The 18,907-nt window shown below is 37.7% G+C and overlaps 1 protein-coding gene across 2 annotated transcripts in view; it reads left to right on the forward strand.

Moving 5' to 3' along the window:
- Window positions 1-287: 287 nt before the first annotated feature.
- Window positions 288-18,907, forward strand: part of LOC126954775 (alcohol dehydrogenase 1A) — a 78,415-nt gene continuing 59,795 nt past the window's right edge. Inside the window, exons 1-5 of one of the 2 annotated variants that reach the window (XM_050790653.1) lie at window positions 288-530; window positions 4,023-4,124; window positions 4,734-4,872; window positions 6,614-6,701; window positions 6,799-7,018. In XM_050790653.1, the coding sequence (XP_050646610.1) occupies window positions 513-530; window positions 4,023-4,124; window positions 4,734-4,872; window positions 6,614-6,701; window positions 6,799-7,018 (567 nt within the window). In that variant the 5' untranslated portion in view covers window positions 288-512. The remainder of the gene's footprint in view (window positions 531-4,022; window positions 4,125-4,733; window positions 4,873-6,613; window positions 6,702-6,798; window positions 7,019-18,907) is intronic. The other variant, XM_050790652.1, reaches the window with a different exon arrangement.

Below are 18,907 nucleotides of genomic sequence, written 5' to 3' on the forward strand. Positions count from 1 at the left end.
GCTCTCTATGTTCCCCTTCGTTTATCCTGTTTCCCTACTCCTCCTCCTTCCTAACTGCACCATGTGGATTCAAAATTGCAGCTTAGTGCAGACAAAGGGAAAACAGAACTCTGAATGAGCCCAAAGGAAAAACAGTTCTCTGAATGACCCCTGTGAGTTTGAGAGAAGAGAAGCAGGAATTTGAGCAGGAAGAGAGTAAGGAAGAGAGAAAGTAATTAAAATTTATCATTTTAACTTAATATTTAACTGAGTGAAAGCCAAATCTCATCTGAAATTGGAAAGGTCAGGGTTTTGAGTGCTGGTTCAGTGCCCATTTCTTTATGATTTGATAGTCTGAGAAGAATATGATGGGTGCGGCTTAAAAACCTAGATCACATGTGGTGTTGGAATTGGGTGTTATACGAGCAAACAAAATAAATACTTGCGCAATATACCTGCTTTGTGCACTCAAGCAGAGAAGAGATCCACAAGTACTCACCAGTCTCCTGTTCTGCAAAGAAGACAGAATCAACATGAGCACTGCAGGAAAAGTAAGCAAAAAATATATTACTGTTGCTAATATATTCTCTTTAATATAACAAATAAAGGAATACAGTATCTGATGAATAATTTAAAATTCATATCTAAATTAGAAATGATACACTGAAATATGATATGCAATATATGCTATAATATATAATGTATACTGAACTACAGTGGAAATAAGCTATTCCTAAACACCTTCAAAAAGAATATATAGAATCTGTATCTATTAAGTCTTTATTTCCTACATTAAATAAATTTGCAGTAAAGTGATAGTTTATTCCAAGCTAACCATGACTGATTTGTAAATCTAAAGTTAGAAAAGTCTTTAATCAGAAGTTATCTTTATATTAAGAAACCATAATTTAAATGTGTTATTATTTGTATTCATATTTTTTGTGAACACAAGAAAGTTAAGTCTGACATAACTTTTATGAGAGGAATTTGATTCAGAAAATTTTGAAATATCCTTTTAACCTTACTATAAAATATCTTACAAAATACTCATTGATCTCACAGCATTAGAATCATCAAGGTTAAGCAAGACATCACATGCAAATTCCATTTAAAGGGGGCCCATTATGACACAATTCAGGCAATTTCCACAGAAATCTTATAGAACAGTGTCTCCCCTATATAAAAGTCAATATGATCTTACAGAAAAATAATAATACAATTTGAATCACTTATTAGCACTCAGAACACAAATATTTGGTTTTTTCTTCTATAAATTTATATTTATTTTTTCAATGTGTTTACAGGTGCACAGAAATGCATGTCATCATTCAATATAATCAACTGGTATTTTTAATTGCCTAATTAAAAAAAAAAAACCTGTGTAACTATTTTCAGCCGTTTGTTGTGTTAGGAGTGCATCACACAGTAAAATATCTCACTATGATAATTCAGTTTAAAGATTCTGAGGCTTATCTCTATGCTGTGCGACAAAACAGGCTCATATCAATAAGACTGGTTGGAAATCACATGAGTGGCCCATTGGTGCTGTTCTTACACCACTTCACTTTGCTTTATTTTCATTCATTATTGATTAATATTTACATTCCTCATAGAAAATAATTAGAGAAAAGAAAATTTAAATTTACCCTTTACCAAACTCGACTTAAAAGAAATAATGAGTTCATAGAGCAAAAGTATAAACCAATCATATTAATGAAAATTATAACTGATGAAATAGATAATCCTCCCCTCTTGAGTGCAACATCAATAACTTAGCTTTTTGACAGCATTGCATTTATGTTTATGTGTCCCGCATTTTATTTTCTTCAGATCCTAAATTGTGACAGTACTAATGTCTATTTCATAAGGTACTTCTGAGAATTCAATAAATTAATAGTGAAAAACACTTAGAATAGTACCTGGTAAATAAAAATAAGTCAATAAATATTAGCCACTATTATTATTGTTGCTATTTAACTTTTCGATGTTTACTATCATGGAGTACTGAAAATGTGAGGCTAGATTAATTTTTTTGTTTGTTTGTTTGGAGATGGAGTATCTTTCTATTGCCCAGGCTGGAGTGCAGTGGGGTGATCTCAGCTCATTGCAACCTCTGCCTCCCGGGTTCAAGTGATTTCTCCTGCCTCAGCCTCCCAAGTAGCTGGGACTACAGGCGCACGCCACCATGCTTGGCTAATTTTAGCATTTTTAGTAGAGACGGGGTTTCACCATGTTGGTCAGTCTGGTCTCCAACTCCTGACTTCAGGTGATCCACCCACCTCGGCCTGCCAAAGTGCTGGGATTAAAGGCGTGAGCAACCGCGCCCAGCCTGATCTTTATTCTCTGGACAACCAGCTTTGAGACTTTAGGAAAATTATTCAATCATTGAGTCAGTTGATCCTCAATTATTTCAGATGTAGTAAGACCAATAATTCAATAGTACTGTCCTGGTAACATCCTTTTTAGGTTTAAAAGTAATACACGTTGTTTATAACAGCACAATTTGCAATTGCAAAAATATAGAACCATCCTAAATGCCCATCAACTAACGAGTGTATAAAGAGAATGTGATATGTGTACACCAGGAGATACTACTCAGCCATAAAATGGAAAAAAATAATGGCCTTTGCAGCCACTTGGATGAAGCTGGAGACCATTATTTTAAGTGAAGTAACTCAGGAATGGAAAACCAAGTACCATATGGTCTCACTTATAAGTGGGAGCTAAGCTATGAGGAAGCAAAGGCATAAGAATGATATAGTGGACTTTGGTTAGGGATAAAAGACTACACATTGGGTACAGTGTACACTGCTTGGGTGACAGGTGCAGCAAATCTCAGAAATCACCACTAAAGAACTTATCCATGTAATCAAAAACCACCTGCACACCAAAAACTATTGAAATTAAAAATAAATAAATTTTAAAAATAAAAATAATGCATGTAACTCACTCAGCACAAGCCACAATGCACCTGTCACATCACAGGCACCTGACAATCAGGAACTCCTACTATTAGAACTTTATTTCCAAGTATTCTGATATTTATTTTGGCATGTACCACATTGAAAATCCTGCAAAGTTGAAGGATTTGACAAATGAATAACAAAAATGAATTGGCAGAAGATGAAATTTCAATTTTTATTATATTTGCAATTATGTTGATTCTATATAGAAAGAGATTTGTGAATTGTACATGCTTTACCACAACAAAGATGGGTTTTACAGTACACTGCTAAGCACTGGAAATATGTGATCAGCTTTTATTTTTAAGGACATCTGTGGATAAGCTTGCTAGCTAGAAACTCAAATACACAAGTTTCTCCAGTTTTTAAATATATATGTGTGGTCTGAATGCACACACACACACACACACACCACCAACTCTAACCTCTGTAATTTTGGGCTCAAATCTAAGCTGGAAGGAGTCTCTGCACATAAATTAGATGACAAAACAGGCTGCTAAAGCTAAGTTTCAAATGGGTGTTTGAGACAAGTTACATACAGAAGTGGAGAGAGAAAATTAAAAGAGGGCAATAGGCAAATAGAAAGAGAAAGACACATCATCCTAAGCAGGAAGTAAATGTATAACTGTTCTTATGGAGTCAGATCCTTTTGGCCTAAGCAGAAAATTGAGGAAGAAAGCAGTGTATTTTAGACAGACACTGACTCTGTCAGCAAAGTAAAGGTGACTTAGAACATGTACCAGCCAATAGTTGTGGGTAAACAGGTGTTTTCAGGACAGTATTAGAAAATAATCAGGATTAAACATCTTTGGAGAAAAAAAAAAAAAAGAATAGCCTAAATGAAGATATTCCATTTTATCTAAGTGCCTTGTTGTACTTAACTGTTTTTCTTTCCTTATGTTATTGCTTTTTAAAAAGATACTCTTACTCTCTTTATAAACCAGAGAACTTCATTTCTATGCAACACTTATTAGGTGCCAGACATGGGACTCAATGTTGCATGTACAAAGATGAAAAGACACAATTTCTGACTTCAAGAGTGGGAAAACACTGGTACCATCTCTCTGTTTGATTTTCTAGGTAATCAAATGCAAAGCAGCTGTGCTATGGGAGGTAAAGAAACCCTTTTCCATTGAGGAGGTGGAGGTTGCACCTCCTAAGGCTCATGAAGTTCGCATTAAGGTGAAATATTTTTTCCATTTGTATTTAATTTTAAGTTTAAAAAATTCAGAAAATATTAAAAATAGAAACATCCAAAATCCACTAAGAGATTTTTTTAAATAATTATCCAGAAAATAAAATTACATTTGTTGTCAAGGAAAGTAGAAATATAAATTGTTAAATTTTTTAAAGTGAGCAAACAGTATATGAAGTATAATTCCAGTAAAATACAAAAAAATTTATAGGTTTGTAAAGAAAAAAATGCAAAGGGATATATATCAAGACTTCACAATCAATTTGTGTTAGATATTTTCTTGGTGTTAATTTGCAATTTCTACTTCTTTTTCTTTTAACTATGCATTCTTCTATATTATACAAGACAAATATTTTAGGATCAATTATTTCACAGATTATTCTAAATTGTTAAATTCAAGGGAGAAAGATAGGGGAAGGTTTTAGGCTGGATAACCTTGGAGATAAACTGAATCTTTCATATTTGGGAATAGTAGGGATTATCAGTAAAACCCTTGAAAATATTTTAGAATAATAATTTTAGAAAATTGGGTTTGTTAAGTCCATCTGACAGTCATAATCTTTTCCGAATCTAAACATCTTCTCTTTATTCTGTAGATGGTGGCCGTAGGAATCTGTCGTTCAGATGACCATGTGGTTAGTGGTACCCTAGTGACCCCTCTTCCTGCGATTTTAGGCCACGAGGCAGCTGGCATCGTGGAGAGTGTTGGAGAAGGGGTGACTACAGTCAAACCAGGTACAGGATTCACACTCAGGAAACATGCCTTGGTTCACCATCACAAGATTAGTCAGCCTGGATGAGGAAACCGAGGCAATGAAAGACAAAAGGGCTTGCACAAGGTCACAGGGCAGCCGGGACTTCAGGAGTTTCCTCCTTCCCTCTCTGCTTGCCTGACTCAAGCAGGTATGACTTCAGGCATGCATGTATTCTAACCTTCAACCATTGTGTACTGACTATCTACTAGATGCCAGTCACTAGGTTAGAGCCTGGAGATATATGAGGATCAAAAGAGACAGTGCCTACCAATGTGGAATTCATAATCTAGTAACTTCTGTGTTAGTGTTGCTGAACACTGTCTTCTGTAAGGGCCCAAAAAACTAGAAATGGGAGGAGGGAAAAAAACATAAGTATGGACATTGCTCTGTGCTGAGTTCACCAAATGGAGGCTACATGGCTGCGGCTGAATAAATATGACCTTTTCTTAGGTGACCTATGTAGCCCCTTCACCAATTTCCTCTTCCAACGTGGTCTCTCTTCCTGAGCATGGAATCAATGAAACTGACTAGCTGAAAGGAAATCAAAGAAACATAGCAGGAGCCATCCATCATCAACAATGTCTGCCTTATTACCTTCAGCCATGCTTAAATGTGACAGGTTATAGATTACTAATTATTTTATCTTCAATACTTATTTTACAGTAATCTTATGTATTAATATAAATATTTCAGAGGTAAAGGATGAATAAGTAGGACATTTCCATACCATCATTTTCATATAAACTTTACCCATAAAATATTATGCACGAATCATTTTTCTTGGTCTTGTGAAATAGATAGCATAGGTGATTAAAAATAAAAATTATCTTTAAAGAATCACTTTAGCCAGTAGATGAGACCTGTCCCCTTACCAAATACTAATATAGACTGTGAACAGAAAATAATAAAATAAACTGTCCAATTTGAGTTTTAGCTCTTACTATTTCCTTTACTCAGAAATAGATTAATAACAAAATGACTCCTACTTCTTACCCCTCCTCCCCACACCATAACAGTAAAAAAGGATAATTCACAAATTATCAGCTAAAAACATTTGGAAGTCAATTCTTATCCTAAAAGAAAGTGCCTAACTTATTGTGGAGGGTTGAAATTTTCAGACGAATTTCTGTAATTCTTCTTTGTCCTATTTTTGTTTGTTTTCTTCCAAAAAAAAAAAACTAAGATATTTTTAAAAACATTCATTTTATAAGAAACATAAACCTAGTCAGTTTGAAAAGCCAAGACCTACTTTAAAAATCTCATTTTTGTTTTAAATCAAACTCTTACAAAATACCAGATCTTCCCAACATGTACTGGGACTAAAATAGATGACTTTCAATTAAAATTTATATACATAATTATAATAAGAATATTTAATTAAGATTTAATTAGACAAGGATTACATAAATTATATTTGCAAAGCCTCCAGGAGAAATTAGTGCACTGCATAAAAGTTTATTAATACGTTGGATGGAATTTTGTTAATCCATCTTGTTTCCGACACTTGCATTTTCTCTTTAGGATTCTTCAGGCACTTATAAACCCAACTAAAAAACAAGGCCTTGGCAGGCAATGACAAATGACATAGTTGTGGGAATGAGACCCTATTTCTTAGAAACTATTCAGACATATGATTCTGATCTATACATGTGAGCTTTAAGGTTTTGCTGTATTATTTCCTCTATAGAAATTTAAGAAGAATTTGTTTTATTCCTCTCCAGGTGATAAAGTCATCCCACTCTTTACTCCTCAGTGTGGAAAATGCAGAGTTTGTAAAAACCCAGAAAGCAACTACTGCTTCAAAAATGAGTGAGTTTCTGATGCTTTCTTTGCACAGACTTTGAGTTTGCAAATTAGTTATGCTCCTGTCTCATGCCTTTGTGTGTCTGTGTATTGCACTACCCAGTCTGAGCAATCCTCGGGGGACCCTGCAGGATGGCACCAGGAGGTTCACCTGCAGGGGGAAGCCCATCCACCACTTCCTCGGCATCAGCACCTTCTCCCAGTACACAGTGGTGGATGAGAATGCAGTGGCCAAAATTGATGCATCTTCACCCCTGGAGAAAGTCTGCCTCATTGGCTGTGGATTTTCGACTGGCTATGGGTCTGCAGTCAAAGTTGCCAAGGTAGGAATGACAATGGATGAGAAAACCGATTACACAAAGACTGTCAGGAACCAAAAGGGAAGCAATTTCTTGCAAGAATCAGAAATTAGTTTTATAGATTTGAAGTGTCGATGAAGAGTAGAAAAACAACCCAGAAAGAATTGAGAGCACAGTCTAGAAATTTCACCAATTTATTGCAGATAAAAAGTTGTTGAGTTAAGAAAATGTAAATATGTCATTTTCAATAATTTTTCTTCTGAATTTGCTATTTATGGGATCACAAAATTTTAGGTCTGAGAACTAACTCATGTAGTAATGCATTCAACAATTAGAGAGAACCTATACATGCCTCAGGCACCATAGGTTCTGCTAGGCTCTGACAGCAAAAGTAAATGAAATGAAGCGTTTGTCCTTGAGGAACATCTAAGAATTAGGAGCAACAGTAGAGTCCAAAACCTCACCTGATGCACTTCCACACCAAGGCTCACCCACTCTGTGGATTCTTAGAAGGAAAGTAATGAAGCTTCAGTGATGGGTAATTCACTCATTATGACATTTATCTTCCCTGACATGAACATACACATATATTTTAGAAGTGGTAAATTTCAAGCAGAAGTTCTTTAAAGTCTCCTCCTCTGAGTAGTATGAAAATCTAATAGCATACTTTATTTTATGAAACCTAAATTGAGAGATAAAAAGATATTTGCCCAAAAATTCACTTCTGCTTAATATGAGAGCTAATACTAAAATATCATTCTCAAATCTCCTGCTGAATCTTAAATCACAATCCATAATTATTTATTTATTTATTTATTTATTTATTTATATTATTATTATACTTTAAGTTCTAGGGTACATGTGCATAATGTGCAGGTTTATTACATATGTATACTTGTGCCATGTTGGTGTGCTGCACCCATCAACTCAGCACCCATCAACTTGTCACTTACATCAGGTATAACTCCCAATGCAATCCCTCCCCTCTCCTCTCTCCCCATGATAGGCCCCAGTGTGTGATGTTCCCCTTCCCGAGTCCAGGTGATCTCATTGTTCAGTTCCCACCTATGAGTGAGAACATGCGGTGTTTGGTTTTCTGTTCTTGCAATAGTTTGCTGAGAATGACGGTTCTCAGCTGCATCCATGTCCCTACAAAGGACACAAACTCATCCTTTTTGATGGCTGCATAGTATTCCATGGTGTATATGTGCCACATTTTCTTAATCCAATCTGTCACTGATGGACATTTGGGTTGATTCCCAGTCTTTGCTATTGTGAATAGTGCCGCAATAAACATACGTGTGCATGTGTCTTTATAGCAGCATGATTTATAATCCTTTGGGTATATCCCCAGTAATGGGATGGCTGGGTCATATGGTACTTCTAGTTCTAGATCCTTGAGGAATCGCCACTCTGTCTTCCACAATGGTTGAACTAGTTTACAATCCCACCAACAGTGTAAAAGTGTTCCTATTTCTCCACATCCTCTCCAGCACCTGTTGTTTCCTGACTTTTTAATGATTGCCATTCTAACTGGTGTGAGATGGTATCTCATTGTGGTTTTGATTTCCATTTCTCTGATGGCCAGTGATGATGAGCATTTTTTCATGTGTCTGTTGGCTATATGCATGTCTTCTTTTGAGAAATGTCTGTTCATATCCTTTGCCCACTTTTTGATGGGGTTGTTTGTTTTTTTCTTGTAAATTTGTTTGAGTTCTTTGTAGGTTCCGGATATTAGCCCTTTGTCTGATGAGTAGATTGCAAAACTTTTCTCCCATTCTGTAGGTTGCCTGTTCACTCTGATGGTAGTTTCTTTTGCTGTGCAGAAGCTTTTTAGTTTACTTAGATCCCATTTGTCAATTTTGGCTTTTGTTGCCATTGCTTTTGGTGTTTTAGATATGAAGTCCTTGCCCATGCCTATGTCCTGGATGGTATTACCTAGGTTTTCTTCTAGGATTTTTATGGTATTAGGTCTAACATTTAAGGCTCTAATCCATCTTGAATTAATTTTCGTATAAGGAGTAAGGAAAGGATCCAGTTTCAGCTTTCTACTTATGGCTAGCCAATTTTCCCAGCACCATTTATTAAATAGGGAATCCTTTCCCCATTTCTTGTTTCTGTCAGGTTTGTCAAAGATCAGATGGCTGTTGATGTGTGGTATTATTTCTGAGGACTCTGTTCTCTTCCATTGGTCTATATCTCTGTTTTGGTACCAGTATCATGCTGTTTTGGTTACTGTAGCCTTGTAGTATAGTTTGAAATCAGGTAGCGTGATGCCTCCAGCCTTGTTCTTTTGACTTAGGATGGTCTTGGCAATGCAGGATCTTTTTTGGTTCCATATGAACTTTAAAGCAGTTTTTTCCAATCCTGTGAAGAAAGCCATTGATAGCTTGATGGGAATCGCATTGAATCTACAAATTTCACGATATTGATTCTTCCTATCCATGAACATGGTATGTTCTTCCATTTGTTTGTGTCCTCTTTTATTTCACTGAGCAGTGGTTTGTAGTTCTCCTTGAAGAGGTCCTTCACATCCCTTGTAAGTTAGATTCCTAGGTATTTTATTCTCTTTGAAGCAATTGTGAATGGAAGTTCATTCATGATTTGGCTCTCTGTTTGTCTGTTACTGGTGTGTAAGAATGCTTGTGATTTTGTACATTAATTTTGTATCCTGAGACTTTGCTGAAGTTTCTTATCAACTTAAGGAGATTTTGGGCTGAGACAATAGGGTTTTCTAAATATACAATCATGTCATCTGCAAACAGGGAAAATTTGACTTCTTCTTTTCCTCACTGACTACCCTTGATTTCTTTCTCTTGCCTGATTGCCCTAGCCAGAACTTCCAACACTATGTTGAATAGGAGTGGTGAGAGAGGGCATCCCTGTCTTGTGCCAGTTTTCAAAGGGAATTTTTCCAGTTTTTGCCCATTCAGTATGATATTGGCTGTGGGTTTGTCATAAGGAGCTCTTATTATTTTGAGATACGTTCCATCAATACCGAATTTATTGAGAGTTTTTAGCATGAAGGGCTGTTGAATTTTGTCAAAGGTCTTTTCTGCATCTATTGAGATAATCATGTGGTTCTTGTCTTTGGTTCTGTTTATATGCTGGATTACATTTATTGATTTGCGTATGTTGAACCAGCCTTGCATCCCAGGGATGAAGCCCACTTGATCATGGTGGATAAGCTTTTTGATGTGTTGCTGGATCTGGTTTGCCAGTATTTTATTGAGGATTTTTGCATTGATGTTCATCATGGATATTGGTCTAAAATTCTCTTTTTTGTTGTGTCTCTGCCAGGCTTTGGTATCAGGATGATGTTGGGCTCATAAAATGAGTTAGGGAGGATTCCCTCTTTTCCTATTGATTAGAATAGTTTCAGAAGGAATGGTACCAACTCCTCCTTGTACCTCTGGTAGAATTCAGCTGTGAATCCATCTGGTCCTGGACTTTTTTTGGTTGGTAGGCTATTAATTATTACCTCAATTTCAGAGCCTGCTATTGGTCTATTCAGGGATTCAGCTTCTTATTGGTTTAGTCTTGGGAGAGTGTAAGTGTCCAGGAAATTATCCATTTCTTCTAGATTTTCTAGTTTATTTGTGTAGAGGTGTTTATAGTATTCTCTGATGGTAGTTTATATTTCTGTGGGGTTGGTGTCGATATCCCCTTTATCATTTTTTATTGCATCCTTTTGATTCTTCTCTATTTTCTTCTTTATTAGCCTTGCTAGCGGTCTATCAATTTTGTTGATCTTTTCAAAAAACCAACTCCTGGATTCATTGATTTTTTGGAGGGTTTTTTGTGTCTCTATCTCCTTCAGTTCTGCTCTGATCTTAGTTATTTCTTGCCTTCTGATAGCTTTTGAATGTGCTTGCTCTTGTTTCTCTAGTTCTTTTAATTGTGATGTTAGAGTGTCAATTTTAGATCTTTCCAGCTTTCTCTTGTGGGCATTTAGTGCTATAAATTTCCCTCTACACACTGCTTTAAATGTGTCCCAGAGATTCTGGTATGTTGTATCTTTGTTCTCATTGGTTTCAAAGAACATCTTTATTTCTGCCTTTATTTCATTATGTACCCAGTAGTCATTCAGGAGCAGGTTGTTCAGCTTCCATGTAGTAGAGCAGTTTTGATTGAGTTTCTTAGTCCTGAGTTCTAGTTTGATTGCACTGTGGTCTGAGAGACATTTTGTTGTGATTTCTGTTCTTGTTCATTTGCTGAGGAGTGCTTTATTTCCAATTATGTGGTCAGTTTTGGAATAAGTGTGATGTGGTGCTGAAAAGAATGTATATTCTGTTGATTTGGGGTGGAGAGTTCTGTAGATGTCTATTAGGTCTGCTTGCTGCAGAGATCAGTTCAATTCCTGGATATCCTTCTTAACTTTCTGTCTCGTTGATCTGTCTAATTTTGACAGTGGGGTGTTGAAGTCTCCCATTATTATTGTATGAGAGTCTAAGTCTCTTTGTAAGTCTCTAAGGACTTGCTTTATGAATCTGGGTGCTCCTGTATTGAGTGCATATATATTTAGGATAGTTAGCTCTTCCTGATGAATTGATCCCTTTACCATTATGTAATGGCCTTTTTTGTCTCTTTTGATCTTTGATGGTTTAAAGTCTGTTTTATCAGAGACTAGTATTGCAACCCCTGCTTTTTTTTGTTCTCCATTTGCTTGGTAGATCTTCCTCCATCCCTTTATTTTGAGCCTATGTATGTCTTTGCATATAAGACAGGTCTCCAAACACAGCAAACTGATGGGTGTTGACTCTTTATCCAGTTTGCCAGTCTATGTCTTTTAATGGGAATATTTAGTCCATTTACATTTAAGGTTAATATTGTTATGTGTGAACTTGTTCTTGCCATTATGTTATTAACTGGTTATTTTGCTCGTTAGTTGATGCAGTTTCTTCGTAGCATCGATGATCTTTACATTTTGGCATGTTTTTGCAATGACTGGTACCTGTTGTTCCTTTCCATGTTTAGTGCTTCCTTCAGGGTCTCTTGTAAGGCAGGCCTGGTGGTGACAAAATCTCTAAGCATTTGCTTATCTGTAAAGGATTTTGTTTCTCCTTCACTTATGAAACTTAGTTTGGCTGGATATGAAATTCTGGGTTTAAAATTCTTTTCTTTCAGAATGTTGAATATTGGCCCCCACTCTCTTCTGACTGTAGAGTTTCTGCCGAGAGATCTGCTGTTAGTCTGATGGGCTTCCCTTTGTGGGTAACCCGACCTTTCTCTCTTGCTGCCCTTAAGATTTTTTCCTTCATTTCAACTTTGGTGAATCTGGCAATTATGTGTCTTGGAGTTGCTCTTCTCGAGGAGTATCTTTGTGGCATTCTCTGTATTTCCTGAATATGAAATTTGGCCTGCCCTACTAGGTTGGGGAAGTTCTCCTGGATGATATCCTGAAGAGTCTTTTCCAACTTGGTTCCATTTTCCCCCTCACTTTCAGGCACCCCAATCAGACGTAGATTTGGTCTTTTTACATAATCCCATACTTCTTGCAGGCTTTGTTCATTTCTTTTTACTCTTTTTTCTTTAGATTTCTCTTCTCACTTCATTTCATTCATTTGATCCTCAATCGCTGACACTCTTTCTTCCAGTTGATCGAGTCGGTTACTGAAGCTTGTGCATTTGTCACGTATTTCTCGTGTCATGGTTTTCATCTCTGTCAGTTCGTTTATGGCCTTCTCTGCATTAATTATTCTAGTTATCTATTCTTCCACTCTTTTTTCAAGATTTTTAGTTTCTTTGCGATGGGCATGTAATTCCTCCTTTAGCTCTGAGAAGTTTGATGGACTGAAGCCTTCTTCTCTCATCTCGTCAAAGTCATTCTCTGTCCAGCTTTGATCCGTTGCTGGTGATGGGCTGCGTTCCTCAGTTTAAAATGCAGAAATCACCTGTCTTCTGTGTTGCTCGCACGGGGAGCTGGAGACTGGAGCTGTTCCTATTCAGTCATCTTGCTCCATCTGAATCCTCACAATCCATAATTGTTAGCACTTTTAAACCACAGTCACAATAAGCCTTGTATTTGTCTAAGTAAGGTAGAAAGTGGTGTTGTCCCTCATAGTATTGCATAACACCTGGTGAATGAATGAGTGAAATCGCCTTAAGGGAATATAAGAATGAGATTATTTGGAAAAGGAATAGCATGTTACCAAAACAAAGGCTGACTATGGGAGACTAGTTTTAATAAATAACTGCTAGCCAATTTAAACAATTTAGAGGACATCTTTTCCAAATTTCAGTGACTTTAGCACTTACTCCCTTGTTCAATTACCTCATCTATTTTAATGGGTAGTGTAAGTGAGCCTACCCAAGAAAAGAACCTGAGGATACTCATAACAATAGATTTTATTTGGGGGGGCATGCCCAAGATGGCCAAATAGGAACAGCTCCAGCCTCCAGCTCCCAGCATGAGTGACACAGAAGACAGGTGATTTCTGAATTTTCAACTGAGGTACTAGGTTCATCTCACTGGTGAGTGCTGGACAATCGGTGCTGGTCAGCTGGTGCAGCCCGACCAGTGAGAGCTGAAGCAGGGTGAGGCATTGCCTCACCTGGGAAGCACAAGGGGGAAGGGAATCCCTTTTCCTAGCCAAGGGAAACTGAGACACACAACACCTGGAAAATTGGTTAACTCCCACCCTAATACTGAGCTTTACCAAGGGTCTTAGCAAATGGCACACCAGGAGATTATATCCCACACCTGGCCCAGAGGGTCCCAGGCCCACAGAGCCTCCCTCATTGCTAGCACAGCAGTCTGAGATCTAACTGCAAGGCAGCAGCATGGCTGGGGGAGGGGCACCCGCCATTGCTGAGGCTTTAGTGGGTAAACAAAGCTGCCAGAAAGCTCGAATTGGGTGGAGCCCACTGCAGTTCAAGGAGGCCTGCCTGTCTCTGTAGACTCCTCCTCTGGGGACAGGGCATAGCTAAACAAAAAGCATAAGAAACCTTGACAGAGGTAAATGCCCCTGTCTGACAGCTTTGAAGAGAGCAGTGGATCTCCCAGCATGGAGGTTGAGATCTGAGAATGGATAGACTGCCTGCTCAAGTGGGTCCCTGACCCCTGAGTAGCCTAACTGGGAGACATCCCCCACTAGGTGCAGACTGGCACCTCACACCTCACACAGTGGGGTACACCCCTGAGACGAAGCTTCCAGAGCAAAAATCAGACAGCAGCACTCGCTGTTCAGCAATATTCTATCTTCTGCAGCCTCTGCTGCTGATACCCAGGCAAACAGCGTCTGTGGTGGACCTCAAGCAAACTCCAGCAGACCTACAGCTGAGGGTCCTGACTGTTAGAAGGAAAACTAACAAACAGAAAGGACACCCACACCAAAACCCCATCAGTATGTCACCATCATCAAAGACCAAAGGCAGATAAAACCACAAAGATGGGGAAAAAGCAGGGCAGAAAAGCTGGAAATTCAAAAAATAAGAGTGCATCTCCCCCTCCAAAGGAACGCAGCTCATCACCAGCAACGGAACAAAGCTGGACGGAGAATGACTTTGACAAGCTGAGAGAAGAAGGCTTCAGTCCATCAAACTTCTCAGAGCTAAAGGAGGAACTATGTAACCAGTGCAAAGTAACTAAAAACCTTGAAAAAAAAATGGATGAATGGATAACTAGAATAATCAATGCAGAGAAGACCTTAAAAGAACTGATAGAGATGAAAACTATAAGACAGAAATACATGACAAATGCACAAGCTTCAGTAACTGACTCCATCAACTGGAAGAAAGGGTATCAGTGATTGAAGATCAAGTGAATGAAATGAAGCGAGAAGAGAAGTGTGGAGAAAAAAGAGTAAAAAGAAAGGAACAAAGCCTCCAAGAAGTATGGGATTATGTGAAAAGACCAAAACTACGTCTGATTGGTGTGTCTGAAAGTGACAGGGAAAATGGAGCCAAGGAGGATATCATCCAGGAGAACTTCCCCAAGCTAGTAAGGCAGGCCAACATCCAAATTCAAGAAATATAGAGAACTCCACAAAGATACTCCTCAAGAAAAGCAACTCCAAGACACATAATTGTCAGATTCCCCAAAGCTGAAATGAAGGAAAAAATATTAAGGGCAGCAGAGAGAAAGGTTGGGTTATACACAAAGGGAAGTCCATTAGACTAACAGCAGATCTCTCAGCAGAAACTCTACAAGCCAGAAGAGAGTGGGGGCCAATATTCAACATTCTGAAAGAAAAGAATTTTAAACCCAGAATTTCATATCCAGCCAAACTAAGTTTCATAAGTGAAGGAGAAATAAAATCCTTTGCAGACAAGCAAATGCTTAGAGATTTTGTCACCACCAGGCCTGACCTACAAGAGATCCTGAAGGAAGCACTAAACATGGAAAGAAACAACAGGTACCAGTCATTGCAAAAACATGTCAAAATGTTAAGTCCATCAATGCTAGGAAGAAACTGCATCAACTAATGAGCAAAATAACCAGCTAACATCTTAATGACAGGATCAAGTTCACACATAACAATATTAACCTTAAATGTAAATGGACTAAATGTTCCAATTAAAAGACATAGACTGGCAAACTGGATAAAGAGTCAAGACCCATCAGTTTGCTGTATTCAGGAGACCCATCTCACATGCAGAGACATACATAGGTTCAAAATAAAGGGATGGAGGAAGATCTACCAAGCAAATGGAAAACAAAAAAAAGCAGGAGTTGCAATCCTAGTCTCTGATAAAACAAACTTTAAACCATCAAAGGTCAAAAGAGACAAAAAAGGCCATTACATAATGGTAAAGGGATCAATTCATCAGGAAGAGCTAACTATCCTAATTATACATGCACCCAATACAGGAGCACCCAGATTCATAAAGCAAGTCCTTAGAGACTTACAAAGAGACTCAGACTCCCATACAATAATAACGGGAGACTTTAACACCCCACTATCAGCATTAGACAGATCAACGAGACAGAAAGTTAACAAGGATATCTAGGAATTGAACTCATCTCTGCACCAAGCAGACCTAATAGACATCTACAGAACTCTCTACTCAAAATCAACAGAATATACATTCCTCTCAGCACCACATCACACTTATTCCAAAATTGACCACATAGTTGGAAGTAAAGCACTCCTCCGCAAATGTGCAAGAACAGAAATTACAACAATCTGTCTCTCAGACCACAGTGTAATTAAACTAGAATTCACGACTAAGAAACTCAATCAAAACCACACAACTACATGGAATCTGAACAACCTGCTCTTGAATGACTACTGGGTACATAACAAAATGAAGGCAGAAATAAAGATGTTCTTTGACACCAATGAGAACAAAGATACAACATACCAGAATCTCTGGGACACATTTAAAGCAGTGTGTAGAGGGAAATTTACAGCACTAAATGCCCACAAGAAGAAAGATCTAAAATTGACACTCTAACATCACAATTAAAAGAACTAGAGAAACAAGAGCAAACACATTCAAAAGCTATCAGAAGGCAAGAAATAACTAAGATCAGAGCAGAACTGAAGGAGATAGAGACACAAAAAACCCTCCAAAAAATCAATGAATCCAGGAGTTGGTTTTTTGAAAAGATTAACAAAATTGATAGGCCACTAGAAGACTAATAAAGAAGAAAAGGGAGAAGAATCAAATAGACACAATAAAAAATGATAAAGGGGATATCGACACCGACCCCACAGAAATATAAACAACCATCAGAGAATACTATAAACACCTCTACGCAAATAAACTAGAAAATCTAGAAGAAATGGGTAATTTCCTAGACACTTACAGTCTCCCAAGACTAAACCAGGAAGAAGTTGAATCCCTGAATAGACCAATAACAGGCTCTGAAATTGAGGTAATAATTAATAGCCTACCAACCAAAAAAGTCCAGGACCAGATGGATTCACGCCGAAAACTACCAGAGGTACAAGGAGGAGTTGGTACCATTCCTTCTGAAACTATTTCAATCAATAGAAAAAGAGGGAATCTTCCCTAACTCATTTTATGAGGCCAACATCATCCTGATACCAAAGCCTGGCAGAGACACAACAAAAAAGGAGAATTTTAGACCAATATCCATGATGAACATCAATGCAAAAATCCTCAATAAAATACCGGCAAACCAGATCCAGCAGCACATCAAAAAGCTTATCCACCATGATCAAGTGGGCTTCATCCCTGGGATGCAAGGCTGGTTCAACATATGCAAATCAATAAATGTAATCCAGCATATAAACAGAACCAAAGACAAAAACCACATGATTATCTCAATAGATGCAGAAAAGACCTTTGACAAAATTCAACAGCCCTTCATGCTAAAAACTCTCAATAAATTCGGTATTGATGGAACGTACCTCAAAATAATAAGAGCTCTTTATGACAAACCCACAGCCAATATCATACTGAATGGGCAAAAACTGGAAAAATTCCCTTTGAAAACTGGCACAAGACAGGGATGCCCTCTCTCACCACTCCTATTCAACATAGTGTTGGAAGTTCTGGCTAGGGCAATCAGGCAAGAGAAAGAAATCAAGGGTAGTCAGTGAGGAAAAGAAGAAGTCAAATTTTCCCTGTTTGCAGATGACATGATTGTATATTTAGAAAACCCTATTGTCTCAGCCCAAAATCTCCTTAAGCTGATAAGAAACTTCAGCAAAGTCTCAGGATACAAAATTAATGTACAAAAATCACAAGCATTCTTACACACCAGTAACAGACAAACAGAGAGCCAAATCATCAATTAACTCCCATTCACAATAACTTCAAAGAGAATAAAATACCTAGGAATCTAACTTACAAGGGATGTAAAGGACCTCTTCAAGGAGAACTACAAACCACTGCTCAGTGAAATAAAAGAGGACACAAACAAATGGAAGAACATACCATGTTCATGGATAGGAAGAATCAATATTGTGAAAATGGCCATACTGCCCAAGGTAATTTGTAGATTCAATCCCAACCCATTAAGCTACCAATGACTTTCGTCACAGAATTGGAAAAAACTGCTTTAAAGTTCATATGGAACCAAAAAAGACCCCACATTACCAAGACCATCCTAAATCAAAAGAACAAAGCTGGAGGCATCATGCTACCTGATTTCAAACTATACTGCAAGGCTACAGTAACCAAAGCAGCATGGTACTGGTATGAAAACAGAGATATAGACCACTGGAACAGAACAGAGCTCTCAGAAATAATACACATCTACAGCCATCTTATCTTTGACAAACCTGACAAAAACAAGAAATGGGGAAAGGATTCCCTATTTAATAAATGGTGCTGGGAAAATTGGCTAGCCATAAGTAGAAAGCTGAAACTGGATCCTTTCCTTACTCCTTATACGAAAATTAATTCAAGATGGGTTAGAGACTTAAATGAGAGGCTTAAAACCATAAAAATCCTAGAAGAAATCCTAGGTAATACCATCCAGGACATAGGCATGGGCAAGGACTTCATGTCTAAAATACCAAAAGCAACAGAAACAAAAGCCAAAATTGAGAAATGGGATCTAATTAAACTAAAGAGCTTCTGCACAGCAGAAGAAACTACCATAAGAGTGAACAGGCAATCTACAGAATGGGAGAAAAGTTTTGCAATCTACTCATCTGACAAAGGGCTAATATCAAAAACCTATAAAGAACTCAATCAAATTTATAAGAAAAATCAAACAACCCCATCAAAAAGGGGGCAAAGGATATGAACAGACACTTCACAAAAGAAGACATTCATACAGCCAACAGACACATGAAAAAATGCTCATCATCACTCGCCATCAGAGAAATGGAAATCAAAACCACAATGAGATACCATCTCACACCAGTTAGAATGGCAATCATTAAAAAATCAGGAAACAGCAGGTGCTGGAGAGGATGTGGAGAAATAGGAACACTTCTACACTGTTGGTTGGACTGTAAACTAGTTCAACCATTGTGGAAAACAGTATGG

This window comes from Macaca thibetana, chromosome 5, assembly GCF_024542745.1.
Source record: "Macaca thibetana thibetana isolate TM-01 chromosome 5, ASM2454274v1, whole genome shotgun sequence".
Classification (NCBI taxonomy): domain Eukaryota; kingdom Metazoa; phylum Chordata; class Mammalia; order Primates; family Cercopithecidae; genus Macaca; species Macaca thibetana.